The sequence below is a fragment of the Salmo trutta genome, chromosome 7 (assembly GCF_901001165.1).
Source record: "Salmo trutta chromosome 7, fSalTru1.1, whole genome shotgun sequence".
In the NCBI taxonomy this organism is placed as follows: Eukaryota; Metazoa; Chordata; class Actinopteri; order Salmoniformes; family Salmonidae; genus Salmo; species Salmo trutta.
Window position 1 is genome coordinate 1,484,684 of NC_042963.1, and position 17,444 is coordinate 1,502,127.

General features: G+C 41.3%; 1 protein-coding gene across 3 annotated transcripts in view; it reads left to right on the top strand.

Moving 5' to 3' along the window:
- Window positions 1-17,444, top strand: part of LOC115196713 (metabotropic glutamate receptor 3) — a 60,913-nt gene that overhangs the window by 31,021 nt on the left and 12,448 nt on the right. For all 3 annotated transcript variants that reach the window (XM_029757563.1, XM_029757565.1, XM_029757564.1), the window contains 2 exons: window positions 1,162-1,431; window positions 2,248-2,857. In XM_029757563.1, coding sequence (XP_029613423.1) covers window positions 1,162-1,431; window positions 2,248-2,857 — 880 coding nt within the window. The remainder of the gene's footprint in view (window positions 1-1,161; window positions 1,432-2,247; window positions 2,858-17,444) is intronic.

Below are 17,444 nucleotides of genomic sequence, written 5' to 3' on the forward strand. Positions count from 1 at the left end.
TTATCCCTCCATCGCTTTTTTTTCATCACACACAATTAGTCCTTGTTTTCTCTGGGCTGACAGTTATTGATGTTGTTAGGCCTCAGAGCAGTCTGTGTGTGTGTGTGTGTGTGTGTGTGTGTGTGTGTGTGTGTGTGTGTGTGTGTGTGTGTGTGTGTGTGTGTGTGTATGTGTGTGTGTGTGTGTGTGTGTGTGTGTGTGTGTGTGTGTGTGTGTGTGTGTGTGTGTGTGTGTGTGTGTGTGTGTGTGTGTGTGTGTGTGGTGTGTTTGTGTGAGAAAGAGAGAGAGAGAGAGAGAGTGTGTTTTCCTATATGTGTTCTTTGCAGGTGATCTGTTCCTACAAACATACTGTCATAGGTATTTAGTTAGTTTACAACCATAGAGGTAAACACTGACGCCTAGCAGCCATTTGTATAGTAACATCTGACTCACGTAACAAATAAAAACATGCTGTAGCTACACCCGCTCTCAGTCCACACACAAACTTGCACACATTACTGGAATGTTCACATCATAGTTTACAAAATGACCCAGACAGCAGTCATGTAATATGATTAGATAGAGAATCCACCTGTACATTGTGTGTGTGTGTGTGCATGTGGCTGTGTGTGCATGTGGCTGTGTGTGCATGTGGCTGTGTGTGCATGCGGCTGTGTGTGCATGTGGCTGTGTGTGCTTGCAAGTGTGTTTTAATCTCCTGGATTATTAATCTAATGAGATGCTGACATGTTTTCAAAACTTCAGAGTTGTGCTGTGAATTAAATGAAATATAGACGAGCCACAGAACCATGCCCTGACTGGATTAAACATCAGCTAAACCAACACAGCTGTACTGTGTGTGTGTGTGTGTGTGTGTGTGTGTGTGTGTGTGTGTGTGTGTGTGTGTGTGTGTGTGTGTGTGTGTGTGTGTGTGTGTGTGTGTGTGTGTGTGTGCGTGTGTGTATGTGTGCTTGTGTGTGTATGTGTAAAATCAGGAGAACGTGACCATAAAAAAGGGATATAATATGGACCCCAGCCCTGATGTCCAACACTAATGGATGCATTTGCTCTTTATTGACTGTGTGTGTGTGTGTGTTTATACAAGTGTGTGTGTGCATCATCATGTGTGTGTGTGTGTGTGTGTGTGTCTGTTTCTCACATCTTTCTGCCTCTCTCTCCTAGGTGGCCAACCTGCTCCGCCTCTTCCAGATCCCTCAGATCAGCTATGCCTCCACCAGTGCCAAGCTCAGTGACAAGACGCGCTATGACTACTTTGCCCGCACGGTGCCCCCTGACTTCTACCAGGCCAAAGCAATGGCAGAGATCCTGCGGCTGTTCAACTGGACCTACGTGTCCACGGTGGCATCAGAGGGAGACTACGGAGAGACGGGGATAGAGGCTTTCGAACAGGAAGCACGTATGAGGAACATCTGCATCGCTACCTCTGAGAAGGTAGAAAGAAATAGGAGTTTAGATAGGGTTGTCGGGAGATTATATACTGTAGGTAGATTGACAGTGAAGGAGATAGGGTTGTCGGGAGATTATATACTGTAGGTAGATTGACAGTGAAGGAGATAGGGTTGTCGGGAGATTATATACTGTAGGTAGATTGACAGTGAAGGAGATAGGGTTGTCGGGAGATTATATACTGCAGGTAGATTGACAGTGAAGGAGATAGGGTTGTCGGGAGATTATATACTGTAGGTAGATTGACAGTGAAGGAGATAGGGTTGTCAGGAGATTATATAATGTAGGTAGATTGACAGTGAAGGAGATAGGGTTGTCAGGAGATTATATACTGTAGGTAGATTGACAGTGAAGGAGATAGGGTTGTCAGGAGATTATATACTGTAGGTAGATTGACAGTGAAGGAGATAGGGTTGTCACGAGATTATATATGTAGATTTACAGTGAAGGAGATAGGGTTGTCAGGAGATTATATAGGTCGATTGACAGTGATGGAGATAGGGTTGTCAGGAGATTATATAGGTAGATTGACAGTGAAGGAGATAGGGTTGTCAGGGGATTATATAGGTAGATTGACAATGAAAGAGATAGGAGTAGACCTAGGTTAGAATATAGAAGAACAAGCATGGAGAACATAAGGGGTTGGTCAGACAGAAACAACAGAAGAAGATATGGATTTAGGGTTAACCCTACAACGTGATACTATGTATTTTAGCCTGCTATTCTATGTAGTAGACCTCTTCCTAAATTGTGTTTACTCCCTTTGTTTCCAGTTTAAATAACAAATTACCTCCTGTCCAGGTGGGGCGCTCTAACGCTAAGAAGTCATATGAGGCAGTGATCAGGCAACTCCTCCAGAAGCCCAATGCCCGCGTGGCAGTTCTCTTCCTGAGGAGTGATGACGCTCGAGAACTCCTCTCTGCCGCCGCACGACTCAACACCACCTTCATCTGGGTGGCCAGTGATGGCTGGGGGGCACAGGAAAGCATTGTCAAGGGCAACGAGGCCACGGCCGACGGGGCCATCACCCTGGAACTGGCGGCCAATCCCGTGCCGGCTTTCAACCGCTACTTCCTGTCTCTGGATCCAATCAACAACCGCCGCAACTCCTGGTACCGGGAATTCTGGGAGCAGAAGTTCCAGTGCTCACTTGGTGGAGGAGGAGTAGGGTCAGGGGGGATGTTGTCTCCCTCCCTCCCTCCCTGTGAGAAGGGTGTGTCGGTGGATGACAGTAACTTTGAGCCGGAGTCCAAGATCATGTTTGTGGTGAATGCGGTATACGCCATGGCCCACGCCCTCCATAAGATGCAGAGAACATTGTGTTCCAACACCACCAAGCTCTGTGACAGCATGAAGGCTCTGGATGGACGCAAGCTCTACAGAGACTACCTTCTCAACATCAGCTTCACAGGTCAGTACTGCCTGAAACTACCTAATGATCATCAGTTTCACAGGTCAGTACTGAAACTACATACTGATCCTCAGGTTCACAGGTCAGTACTGTCTGAAACTACCTAATGATCATCAGCTTTACAGGTCAGTACTGTCTGAAACTACATACTGATCCTCAGGTTCACAGGTCAGTACTGTCTGAAACTACATACTGATCCTCAGGTTCACAGGTCAGTACTGTCTGAAACTACATACTGATCCTCAGGTTCACAGGTCAGTACTGTCTGAAACTACATACTGATCCTCAGGTTCACAGGTCAGTACTGAAACTACCTACTGATCCTCAGGTTCACAGGTCAGTACTGTCTGAAACTACATACTGATCCTCAGCTTCACAGGTCAATACTGTAGACCTGGGAGAATGGGAGGAGAGGGGTGGAGTGAGAGAGGGAGGGAGTTAAAAAGAGAGAGGGAAAGAGGAATTCTCAACATGATGGGTCTTTTTTAGGGGAGGGAGAGATGAAAGGGGAGGAAAGAGAGTATGAGAGAAAGAGGGGAGGAGGATTCAAGCATTGCTTTGGCAAGCATAGCAACATGAAACGTGTAAGAACAATTCACCTTAATTTACATGTACGATCATGCTTGCTAGTTACCATTGGCATTTATTAGCTGTATGTAATTGATACGACAGCACAGAGCAGGTGAGACGAATCACAGCTCAAGTTAATCCAACCCCATATTCTATCATATCTACTAATGACTCTCCATTTTATAATAGAGACTCCTATGGAAGTAATAATGAGATTGTGTGTGTGTGTGTGTGTGTGTGTGTGTGTGTGTGTGTGTGTGTGTGTGTGTGTGTGTGTGTGTGTGTGTGTGTGTGTGTGTGTGTGTGTGTGTGTGTGTGTGTGTGTGTGTGTGTGTGTGTGTGTGTGTTATAATAGTCTTCTATATCAGGAGAGTGTCACTTAAGACTGGAGAGAAGAAAGAGGGGAAAATAGGATTGGGTTGAGTGGCAGGTGGGGCACAAAGACAGAGGAATAAATACACTGCTGTAGGAAAGACAGACAGACAGGTGCTTATTCCAATGCTAACCATGACCAATAGGGGACATCAAAATACATCAACAAACAGCTCTGCCACTACAGCTTTAGAAAGACCTGGAGAGGGAGTCAGAGACAGAGCAAAGTGGGAGGTTTGGGCATATGGTGACTGACAGGCAGACTGAAGTGGGGAGAGGTGGAGAGAAAGGAGAGAAAGATGGCACCAGTGAGAAGGAGTAGGGTGGAGAGAGAGGGATAGAGCGAGGGATGGAGGCAGAGAGGTAGAGATGAGTTGCTGGTGTTGTGGGACAGTATGAATCAGCAGAGGAGGATTCTCTTTGAAATTCCACATCTTAATTTCTCAAGCTGCAAATCTAAGGGCTCAGATCATGACTGTCAGAGGGAGATAGGGTGAGAAGGAGAGATAGAGGAGAGAGAGTGAGAAGGAGAGATAGAGGAGAGAGGGTGAGAAGGAGAGATAGAGGAGAGAGGGTGAGAAGGAGAGATAGGGGAGAGGCAGAGAGGCAGCCACAGCCTCCAGTGAGCAGGACAGGAGTGGAGGTGGGAAAGGTAAGTCTGAAAAGTTAGGGAGGGCTGGAGAGAAAGTGAGAGAGATGGGGGGAGTCTATCTGATCTGCTAACATCCATGAAAGTTGATCAACCCTCTCCTCCCTTCCCTCTCTCCCCCTACCTCCTTTTATTTTGGTTACCATAGCTAGGGGAAGATATCTCTTTAACTTTGAAAGAGGGGTCTCAAATGAGCATAAGGGGTTTAACTTCTATGGGCTAGGTCCCACCTGCGGGACACTCTATTCAACATCCAGTGAAATAGCATGGCGCGAAATACAAAACAGCAAAAATCTCATAATTTCATTTTCTCAAACAATCAACTATTTTACACCATTTTAAAGATAAACTTCTCGTTAATCTAACCACATCATCCGATTTCAAAAAGGCTTTACGGCAAAAGCATCAAATTAGATTATGTTAGGACATAAACTTCACAAGAAAAACCACACAGCCATTTTCCAAGCAAGGACATGCATCACAAAAACCAAAAATACAGCTAAAATATTCACTAACCTTTGATGATCTTCATCAGATGGCACTCATAGGACTTCATGTTACACAATACATGTATGTTTTGCTCGATAAAGTTCATATTTATACCCAAAAACCCCATTTTACATAGGTGCGTGATGTTCAGAACATGTATTCCCACCAAAACTACCGGTGAATGAGCACATCAATTTACAAAAATACTCATCATAAACGTTGATAAAATTTACAACAGTTATTGTAAGAATTATAGATACACTTCTCCTTAATGCAACCGCTGTGTCAGATTTTAAAATAGCTTTACGGAGAAAGCACATTTTTCAATATTCTGAGTACATAGCTCAGCCATCAAAGCAAGCTATACAGATGCCCGCCAAGTTCTGGGGTCAACTAAACTCAGAATTAGTATTATAAATATTCTCTTACCTTTGGTGATCTTCGTCAGAATGCACTCCCAGGACTCCTACTTCCACAAGAAATGTTCTTTTTGTTCGAAATACTCCATATTTATGTCCAAATACCTCCGTTTTGTTTGTGTGTTCAGATCACTATCCAAAGGCATAACGCGCGAGCGTAAATCCAGACACAAAAAGTCAAATAGTTCCATTACCGTTCGTAGAAACATGTCAAACGTTGTTTACAATCAATCCTTAGGGTCTTTGTAACATAAAACGTCGATAATATTCCAACCGGACAATAGCGTATTCATTACAGAGGAAAAAGAAGGAGCGGCGCGCCAAATGTGCCCTCGCAGTAAACAACTCACTGGTCCCAGGCAGTCCACTCATTGACTGAGCTCCTATTTTCTGCCCAGTAACAGGAGAAGGATGAAACACGTTTCTAAAGACTGTTGACAGCCAATGGAAGCCTTAGGAAGTGCAACGTGACCCCACAGACACTGTAGTTTCGATAGGGATTCAAAAGAAGAACTACAATTCTCAGATTTCCCACTTCCTGGTTGGATCTTTCGCAGGTTTCTGCCTGCCATATGAGTTCTGTTATACTCACAGACATCATTCAAACAGTTTTAGAAACTTCAGAGTGTTTTCTATCCAAATCTACTAATTATATGCAAATATTTGACTCTGGGCCCGAGTATTAGGTAGTTTACTCTGGGCATGCTTTTCATCCGAAAATGAAAATACTGCCCCCTATACCTTAAAAAGTTAACGTGTGTGTGTGTTTGTGTGTGTGTGTGTGTGTGTGTGTGTGTGTGTGAGAGTGTGTGTGTGTGTGTGTGTGTGTGTGTGTGTGTGTGTGTGTGTGTGTGTGTGTGTGTGTGTGTGTGTGTGTGTGTGTGTGTGTGTGTGTGTGTATCTCAGTCACCAGATCTCAACCCAAATGAACAAGTATGGGAGATTCTGGAGTGGCGCCCAAGACAGTGTTTTCCACCACCATCAACAAAATACCAAATGATGGAATTTCTCATGGAAGAAGGGTGTCACATCCTTCCAGACACTTGTAGAATCTATGCCAAGGTGCATTGAAGCTGTTCTGGCGGTTCGTGGTGGCCCACGAGTCGCCAGACAACTTAAGTTGGTGTTTCCTTTATTTTGGCAGTTACCTGTATATTACAGTTCAGAATAGATAGACATGTGGTACAGTGGTGATGATCAAGGTGAGGAGGATGAGGCTAAAACAGAGCCCTTTCTGTAGCTATGCTGTTGCTATGGTAATGAAGCTGACACTATGGCCAATTGTCCAAGTAATCCTGTAGATGTGAGCTTCTCTCAATGCCAACTGCTGAACACACACACACACGCACGGATGCACACACACACACATACACACACTCACTTATACACACTCACACATTTGCACAAAATGACAGCTTGAGATGTTTGTTTTTTGCTGCCATGAAATCGCAGACACCCCCAACCCACACACTTTTCTAAGCCATCATTCAACTCCCACCTACCGTCCCCCATCTGAGGAAACCAGATCAGTCAACACACACGCACGCACAATAACACACACACACACACACACACACACACACACACACACACACACACACACACACACACACACACAGGCAACCTCCTGTTCAAATAGTTGTCATAGATGTGTGATATTCCCTCTCTTCTGCTCTTTTATGGGTGCATGTGTGTGCGTGCCTGCGTGTGCGTGTGTGTTAGCAGAGCGAGGAGAGGTGTTGTGCCTTCAGGGCACTATTGAGCTGAGAGCTTACTGTAACAGTTACATGCCAGAGAACAACCTTCACTCTCTCTCTCTCTCACTCTATTTCTCCCTCTCTTTCTCCTGCCCTCTCACTCCCCCTCCCCATCTCCCTTCACATTTGATAACAGTGCTTCCCACTCATAAACACTTCACAAGCTTCTTCCCTGCCTGTTCTTTTTCCTTTCCTCCCTTCCAGCCCTCGTTTTCCCTTCCTTTACCTCATCCTCTTCTCTCACACCTTTCTTTCTCTGCTATTCCTTTTCTGCTATCTCTTCTTTCATCTTGTCAGTCCCCTTCTGTCTCCTCTCTTATCTATCCTTCCTTTTCTTTCTCCACCACTGCCTCTCTTCTTTTCTTTATCACCTCTCCTCTCCCCTGCTATTCCTTCTTTTGTCTCCTCTATCACTCCTCTCTTATCTCCTTTCCTGTCCTATTATGGTGCCTCTTTCCTTTCTTCTCTCTCTTCTTCTCTGTCTGCTGTCCACTCTGAATCTCTATCCCAGGAGAGAAAGACCACAGAGAGAACAGATATAGCCCATAGTGCTGTTGTGTGTGTGTGTGTGTGTGTGTGTGTGTGTGTGTGTGTGTGTGTGTGTGTGTGTGTGTGTGTGTGTGTGTGTGTGTGTGTGTGTGTGTGTGTGTGTGTGTGTGTGTGTGTGTTGGTGTACACTCTATGTAACCATGCAGTGCTGTGTAGCTGTGTGTGTGTTGTTTCTGACACGATTGTTCCTTCTCCCGACACACGCTCACTCTCCCTGGGACACAGATGTATTAGGTCATCATCACCCCAAACACTCCTGATTGGACTGAACACACATCACACACTCACTGTGCCTAATGCAAATTACATACACCACTTTACATTGCAGCCCTAAAGATTCTAGTGAGGGTGGAAGAGAAAGATGATGAAAAAGATGAACAGAAATAGAGAGCGTGAGGGAAAAGGAGGGAGAGAGAACCTCTGGGATCTCCAAATCACCCATCTACAGCAAGGACAGTAGAGAGGAGAAGAGTATTTTCTGTGAAGATTATCTGAGCATATGTTGCACAAAGCTTGTTATCCTGTCTAAATATTACCTGTCCCCTAGTGTGTGGTGACATCAGCTCATCAACAGCCAGTCAAGTGGACTGTCTCATTCTCTCTCACCCGCTCACCCTCACTCTCTCATGCTACAGCATCAGATTATGTATTCCCTCTCTTCCCCCTTCATTGGATTAAAGGGGATTGTCTTTCCCCCTCCCTGTAATGCCCACAAACCCCTGCGGCCAGCATGTTAGCCCAATATGGCAGAGAGCGTAATTAATTTCTGAACCTCTGAATGAAAACTCCTTTTCCCCTTACTTTTAATTAATCTAGAATAATAAAGACTCTCCCAACTACGTCAAGTTATGCATGTTTTATAAACTATTATAAACCTTTTGCTCTCAGAATTAAATCTATCTCCTCTCTCTCTCTGACTCTTTCCTCAGTTTTTCTCCAGTCTCAGTTGCTGTAGTGTAGCTCCAGCTGTTTGTGTTCGAGAAATCCTGCTGCATAAGTCTCTGGAGAGAGAGAGAAAGAGAGAGAGAACGCGAGAGAGCATTGTTGTAGCAGTAAACAATAGATGGATGGTGTGGACAGACTTGCTCTGTAAAAGAAAGCGGTGCAGTGCTTTACTGTCGAACGTAAAGCTGTAGAATTTGCAGACTTCAGCCTCTTTCCAACATCAGTGTGGACTAGGACAGTGGTTATTCCACTAGAGCGCTCAACACACAGAAGATACTGCTGGGGAGACCTGAGGAGATTTGAGACAACTTTAAAACTTAAACTGAAGTATCCCAGAGCTCCTAACCTGCTAGAACAAGCTGAGGGGAGAGATGTGTCTTCACTCTGGGCTAAAGATGTTCTCTAGACTGATAGGGTCAGATACTGTGTCACATAGAACATAATATAGGAAATTGCAGGACGAACAGTCTACGGGTTTGTTAGGAGTGTATGTGTGTGTGTGTGTGTGTGTGTGTGTGTGTGTGTGTGTGTGTGTGTGTGTGTGTGTGTGTGTGTGTGTGTGTGTGTGTGTGTGTGTGTGTGTGTGTGTGTGTGTGTGTGTGTGTGCATCCCCACGAGGTCAAATGCTATTTCCAGGGGGTTTAGGGTTAAGGTTAGAATTAGTGTTCCCTGTGGCTCAGTTGGTAGAGCATGGTGTTTGCAATGCCAGCATGGTACAAAAAAAAGAAAGAAAGAAAAACAATGCATGAAATGAAAATGAAATGTATGTATTCACTACTGTAAGTCGCTCTGGATAAGAGTGTCTGCTAAATGACTCAAATGTAATGTAAATGTAGAATTCAGTTTAGTGTTAGGAGCTAAGTTTAGTTTTAGGGTTAGGAGCTAAGGTTAGGGTTAGGATTAAGGTTTTTGGGTTCAGGTTAGGGTTAGGGTACGGGTTAGGGTTAGAGTTAGGGAGAATAGGATTTTGAATGGGACTGATTTGTTTGTCACCACAAGGTTAGCTGTACAAGACTGTGTGTGTTTGCGTGTGTGCGTGTGTATTCAGCAGTTGGCATTGAGAGAAGCTCACATCTATGTGAGTGAACAGTGGACAGGGGCTTCCATTCCCACAAGGCACCAAACCTGAATGAACTAGATCACACAGCCATAACTAACAAAGGCCGCTACTGGTGGGGTTGGGGATCTGATAGCATTTTCTTCTCAACCAGCTCTGTCTCAGAATTAGACGTTCATCCATGATTCTTAAACGTCAAATTTCAAAGTTGTTTCAAACATCAAATTTTGAAATTGTTCCAAATGTAACATTTCGAAGTGTTTAAGGTTAAGGTTAGTCATTAACTCTGAAATTTTAAGGTTAGGGTTAAGTTTAGGCATTAACTCAATTCTTAAGGCTAGGCATTAACTCTGAATGGTTAAGGTAAGGGTTAAGGTTTGGGATAGGCTTAAAACAAAAATATCTAGGCCGTCATTGTAAATAAGAATTTGTTCTTAACTGACTTGCCTAGTTAAATAAAGGTTAAATATAATAATAATAAAGAAAATACATAATTACAATGCAATACTGTAAAATACAATACATGATTACAATCAAGGTGGAAGATGTATGATCGCAATCCCCGTGAACACTACCACCCTCCTTCAGGCCATGGATGAGGCATAAAAGGATTTCAGTCCAGATCTATGTTAGGCTTGGATTTGCCAAAAGGTTTTTCCCAGGTGCATGAACAATGAGAATATTTACTGTGATTTTGGTGAGAACCTATGGCCAAATGCTAAAGACAGGATTGATGCAAACTAGGGCCTGCAAAATGTTGTTTCTTTCATTTATTTCATTTGATTACATTGTGAAAGATGTCTTCAATGATCACCATCACACATTGGATAGAAATTATGGAAATGTGATGTTCAGTCAATGTTAATGGTTAGTGTAAGTGAATTGCCTAATGTGAAAGCAGTGTACTGTGCAGTAATTTACTGTAGCATACTACATTCAAAGGCAATTTCAAATGTGTGTGTATATATATATATTATTATTACACATATACACTACTGTTCAAAAGTTTGGGGTCACTTAGAAATGTCCTTGTTTTTGAAAGAAAAGCACATTTTGTGTCCATTAAAATAACATCAAAATGATCAGAAATACAGTGTACACATTGTTAATGTTGTAAATGACTATTGTAGCTGGAAATGGCAGATTTTTTATGGAATATCTACATAGGCGTACAGAGGCTCATTATCAGCAACCATCACTCCTGTGTTCCAATGGCACGTTGTGTTAGCTAATCCAAGTTTATCATTTTAAAAGGCTAATTGATCATTAGAAAACCCTTTTGCAATTATGTTAGTACAGCTGAAAATGGTTGTTCTGATTAAAGAAGCAATAAAACTGGCCTTAAAATTTTTAATGAAAAATCAGCCATTTACAGCTACAATAGTCATTTACAGCATTAACAATGTCTACACTGTATTTCTGATCAATTTGATGTTATTTTAATCTACAAAAAATGTGCATTTCTTTCAAAAACAAGGACATTTTAAGTGACCCCAAACTTTTGAACAGTAGTGTATTTATTAGTTCAACAATTAAAGATATACAATTGTATAATTTTTATTCACACATACACCTCCCCCCTCAACCCAAAGAGACAAAAACATAACAACCAAATATTCACAGAGAAATTTAAAAAATAAAGTCCTCACATTCGCCGAGATATTGCTATACAGCCATATAGTTAGGGTGTTTTTAACAAAGGGATTAGTAGTATTCTTCTTTAGCTTCTTAAAGGGAGCAGAGTTCAAATATCCAAGGTTAAGCCTTTTGTGGACAGCATTTCAGTCTGCAGCCAGGGTAAGCATGGTTTCTTGGAGAACCAAAACATTGCAGCCCGAAGTTGTGCAGCCCAGTAATACCACTGTAGGTTTGGAAGTTACAACCCCCCTCTGTCATAGCGCAAATAAAGAATAGAAAGTTTAAGTCTTGGTTTTATGTTGCTCCAGATACAATTTGAGAGTGTGTTTCTGATCTTTGGGGAAAATAAAGGTGGTGGAGCCAGAGGATTTGATTGAAATAGATAAAGCAATTTGGGCAGAATATTAATCTGAATTATATTTATTCTACCAATAGTAGGTATAGGCAATGATGTCCATCTGTTGATGGATTCTGTTACACTCGTTACCATGGGTTCAGAATTTGTTGAACTCAAGGAGCTAATTTCTGGTGTGATTTTTAATACCAAGATATGTGAACCCTTGTTCTGTATGAACAAATGGATGCTGTACAACTGTATTCAGTCTATCTTGCTTGTTGAGGAAAAATATAGAAGATTTGGTTTTATTAACTTTAAACCGAGAAAATTGATAAGTTATTCATTATATTGGAAAGGGAAGAGATGGAATTCTTTAGATCTGTCAGGAATAAGAGGGTATCATCGGCATACAGGGTCACTCGATGTTCAGAATCCGACGTTTTAATTCCACTAATTGACGGTGAGACTTTACTGCAATGGCATAGGGTTCCATAGCTAAAAGAAAGAGTCCTGGACTGGCCGGACATCCTGGTCTTGTGCCCCAAAAAAGCATAAAAGGTTGTGAAATCAAGTTGTTAGTAGCAACTTCTTCAGTGGGGTCGGTATATCACATCTTAATCCATTTACAGAAGTAGTTCCCAAACCCAAATCTCTTAAGCACTTCAAATAAATAAGACCACTCAACTCTATTGAATGCCTTCTCTGCATCAAGTGAGACAATATAAGTATCAGTGGACCCTTCACACGTGCACTATTTTTAGTACTCTCCTCACATTGTGAAAACCTTGACGGTTTTTCACAAAGCCATTTTGGTCTTTGTGTATTAGATATGGAAGCACTCTATCCAATCTCCTTGCGAAAGCTTTAGCCCAAAAATTTTTGTTGAAGTTCAGAGGAGAAATTGGTCTGTAACTTGGGGATTTATCAGGCTTCAGAATAAGAGTGATTAAAGAAGGGGGGAAACAACCTTGCTGAAAGAATTCAGCATACATATCCAAAAGTGGACCTAGAAGATTGTCCCTAAATATCTTATCTATTGGGAGCCCATCTGGACCTGCCACTTTACCTCCCTTTTCCTAGCATCAGATATTTCAACACCATCCAATTCCTTTTCCAGATGCAGTTTTGTGTCTTCTGAAATAGAGGGAAAATCAAGACCATCCAAAAATGATGTCTGATTAGTTAAGTTCTCAGGAGATTCAGCATTGTAAAGTGTATTGTAGTAGGAAGCAAATGTTTAGTTTATTTCGACAGGATCCATTGAAAGTTCTTCATACTGAGCTTTACGAGCAAATCATTTCTTGAGTACTTCTTCTCAGTTATCCAAAAAAGCTTCTCTCTCCAATTCTCAGATTTTTCTGTCCATGTCTCTCATTTTCACATTTAATTGATTTGATTTGAAACTGGTAAAACGTATCATTTGCCCCCTAATATATGCTTTGAATGCCTCCCATCTGGTAGTCGCTGACGTTTGGTTAGTGTTCAATGTAAAATAAACATCTATATGAATGGTCACTCAGAACAATACTATCATATCCACTTCCTGCTACATTGGGAATCAATGAGCAAGAAACAAAAAATAATATGATTTACATTTCGACGAGTAACATGAATAATCCATTTTACTCGGGTTCTGATTCCTCCAAGGTAATCTCTACTCTACGAGTGGGAGGTGTCTAAACCAGAGGTGTCACGGTTGTCGTAGAAAGGAGCGAACCAAAGTGCAGGGTGTGTGTCGTTCCACATTTTATTTACACTGTGAAACTATGCAATACATAAACTAAAGAACAAAACAACAAACCGTGATGCAGCGGTGAAACATACACTACTCAAAAACAATCTCCCACAAACCCAGGTGGAAAAAAACCCTACTTAAGTATGATCTCCAATTAGAGACAACGAGGACCAGCTTCCTCTAATTGGAGATCATCCCAAACAAAACCCCAACATAGAAATACAAAACTAGAACCTGACAACATAGAAATAGAAAACATAGGGGAAAAAACCTAGCACGCCCTGACCTACTCTACCATAGAAAATAACATCTTTCTATGGTCAGGACGTGACAAGAGAAATGATCTGGATGAGGATCAAGAGTGCAATTAAAATTCCCTGACATTAGGACTTCACCAGGAAGGGAGGCTATCAATAGAAATACATTTGCAAAGAATTTGGGATTATCATCATTAGGACCATAAACAACCTCTTGGGGCTAGGGGGCAGTATTTTCACGGCCGGATGAAAAACGTACCCAATCTGAACAGGTTACTACTCTGGCCCAGAAACTAGAAAATGCATATTATTAGATTTGGCTAGAAAACACTCTGAAGTTTCTAAAACTGTTTGAATGGTGTCTGTGAGTATAACAGAACTCATATGGCAGGCAAAAACCTGAGAAAAAGTCAAGCAGGAAGTTGAAAATCTGAGGTTGTAGTTTTTTCAAATGATTGCCTTGACTGTATACAGTGACTTAGGGTTCATTTTGCACTTCCTAAAGCTTCCACTAGATGTTAGCAGTCTTTAGAACGGTGTTTGAAGATTCTATGGTGGATTTGATGGGAATTACAGCACAAGTAGGTGTCCCATTATAAGGCTTGGGCTCAGTCACGCACAATGACTTGGGAGCGAGCTGAGTTCATTTTCACTGCCAAAGAGAAAGTATAGGTCTGGTTGGAATTTTATTCAAGATATATGATAAAAGCAACCTAAAGATTGATTCTATACATCATTTGACATGTTTCTACAAACTGTAGTATAACCTTTTTGACTTTTCGTCTGGACTAAGTAAGCATGCGCGTTGTGGATTTGGATAGTGAACCTAATGCGCGAACAAAATGGATTATTTGGACATATATATGAACTTTATCGAACATTTATTGTGGAGCTGGGGTTCCTGGGAGTGCCTTCTGATGAAGATAATCAACGGTAAGTGAATATTTATAATGTAATTTCTTAGTTTTATTGACTGCAAGATGGTGGGTTTCTGTTTGCTTGTTATTGGTGTCCTCTGGGCTGTACTCAGATTATTGCAAATTGTGCTTTCGCCGTGAACCTTTTTTGAAATCTGACAAAGCGATTACATTTAGGAGACGTGTATCTATAATTCTGTGCATAACACTTCTATATTGATCAAACATTTTGATGAGTATTTCTGTAATATGTGTGCTCATTGTGCTGATTCACCGGGGTTTGGAGGGAAAACATTTCTCAACATTATGCGCCAATGTAAAATGCTGTTTTTGGATATAAATATGAACTTTATCGAGCAAAACATACATGTATTGTGTAACATAATGTCCTAGGAGTGTCATCTGATGAAGATCGTCAAAGGTTAGTGCATCATTTAGCTGTGTTTTGGGTTTTTTGTGATGCATCTAGTTGCTTGGAAAATGGCTGTGTGATTATTTTTGTCAATGTACTCTCCTAACATAATCTAATTTTCTGCTTTCGCCGTAAAGCCTTTTTGAAATCAGACAATGTGGTTGGATTTACGAGAAGTTTATTTTTAAAATGGTGTAAAATAGTTGATTGTTTGAGAAAATGGAATTATGAGATTTTAGCTGTTTTGAATTTGGCGCTCTGATTTTCCACTGGCTGTTGTCAAAATCAATCCCGTTAACGGGATAAGAACGATATTCAAATACCTTAGAAATGCTATTACTTCAATTTCTCAAATATATGACTATTTTACACCATTTTAAAGACAAGACTCTCGTTAATCTAACCACACTGTCCGATTTCAAAAAGGCTTTACAACGAAAGCAAAACATTAGATTATGTCAGCAGAGTACCCAGCCAGAAATAATCAGACACCCATTTTTCAAGCTAGCATATAATGTCACAAAAACCCAAACCACAGCTAAATGCAGCACTAACCTTTGATGATCTTCATCAGATGACACTCCTAGGACATTATGTTATACAATACATGCATGTTTTGTTCAATCAAGTTCATATTTATATCAAAAAAATGCTTTTTACATTAGCATGTGACGTTCAGAACTAGCATACCCACAGCAAACTTCCGGTGAATTTACTAAATTACTCACGATAAACGTTCACAAAAAACACTAAAATCGCTATGTCCGATTTTAAAATAGCTTTTCGGCAAAAGCACATTTTGCAATATTCTGAGTAGATAGCTCGCCATCACGGGCTAGCTATTTTGACACCCACCAAGTTTGGCACTCACCAAACTCAGATTTACTATAAGAAAAATTGGATTACCTTTGCTGTTCTTCGTCAGAATGCACTCCCAGGACTTCTACTTCAATAACAAATGTTGGTTTGGTTCAAAATAATCCATAGTTATGTTCAAATATCCTCTGTTTTGTTCCTGCGTTCAAGACACTATCCGAAGGGTAACGAAGGGTGACGCGCCGGCGCGTATCGTGACAAAAAAATTCTAAATATTCCATTACCGTACTTCGAAGCATGTCAACCGCTGTTTAAAATCAATTTTTATGCGATTTTTCTCGTAAAAAAGCGATAATATTCCGACCGGGAAACCCTGTTTTCGTTCAAAGACTAAAAATCTAAAATGGACTCTTTTCGTGCACGCGCGCACCAGTCTCATTGTTCTCTGATCGACCACTTACCAAATGCGCTACTGTTTTTCAGCCATGGCCTGCAAAGTCATCATTCAACGTTCTGCCGCCTTCTGAGAGCCTATGGGAGCCGCAGGAAGTTTCACATTACAGCAGAGATCCTCAGTTTTCAATAAAGAGAGTGTAGAAGGCGAAGAAATGGTCAGAGAGGGCACTTCCTGTAAGGAATCTTCTCAGGTTTTTGCCTGCCATATGAGTTCTGTTATACTCACAGACACCATTCAAACAGTTTTAGAAACTTTAGGGTGTTTCTATCCAAATCAAACAATTCTATGCATATTCTAGTTTCTGGGCAGTAGTAATAACCAGATTAAATCGGGTACGGTTTTTATCTGGCCGTGCAAATACTGCCCCCTACCCTAGAGAGGTTAATAACCTGTTTAAGCTTGGATAGTTTACAAACTCCACGGACATTCCGCAAAGTAAATTTCAGTTTTACATTTGAAGTCATTTAACCAAAACTGTAAACATGGTATAAGATATAGCATAAAGGCATATCTAAAATATGTTTAGTAACCATAAGGACCACATTAATATTTTGTAGTAAGGAAAATATGTAAAGATCTGTTGGAACGAACAAACAAATCTATCCTAACAGTAAAAAACTGAACCCCATTCCCTTGTCTCCCTAACCGAGACACACAGCGCTTCCTCTCCCATCTCCCCCTAATCGTAGAGTGTAGCCTGGTGGACGACTGATCCATTAAAGGGAGCAGTTTAACCTAAGCAATGCTAAACAAAATAAAGTGTCTCCTGCCTTCTCTCGGCCATTACTCCTCCCAAACAAAACAAAAGCCATATCTTGCAAGATGTTATGTGAAATATCACAACAAAAGGCATACCTAGCAAGATGATATGTGAAATATCACATAGTATTCGTTTGAAAAGTAGCAAAGAATAGCTCCACCTAAAACAGTAACGCTAGTCAGTGAAGCCTGACTAACGTTAATGTTACAGTATGGACAATCCAAAATAGTTGTAGATGATCCATAACATAGGGTCTGCTGCTAGTAGCTACCAAGCAACAAAATGGCCCATACATGTAGCGTTAACGTAGTACACCATGGTAAGTTTATAACCCCAAAAAAGTATCAAAGATCAGAAATGAACAGGCTACGTGAGAGAAAGCGATACCATTGAATATGTGCTACATTACCCAAAGGCCCTTGCACATGATGTTGATGTCCCAAAGTCCCTT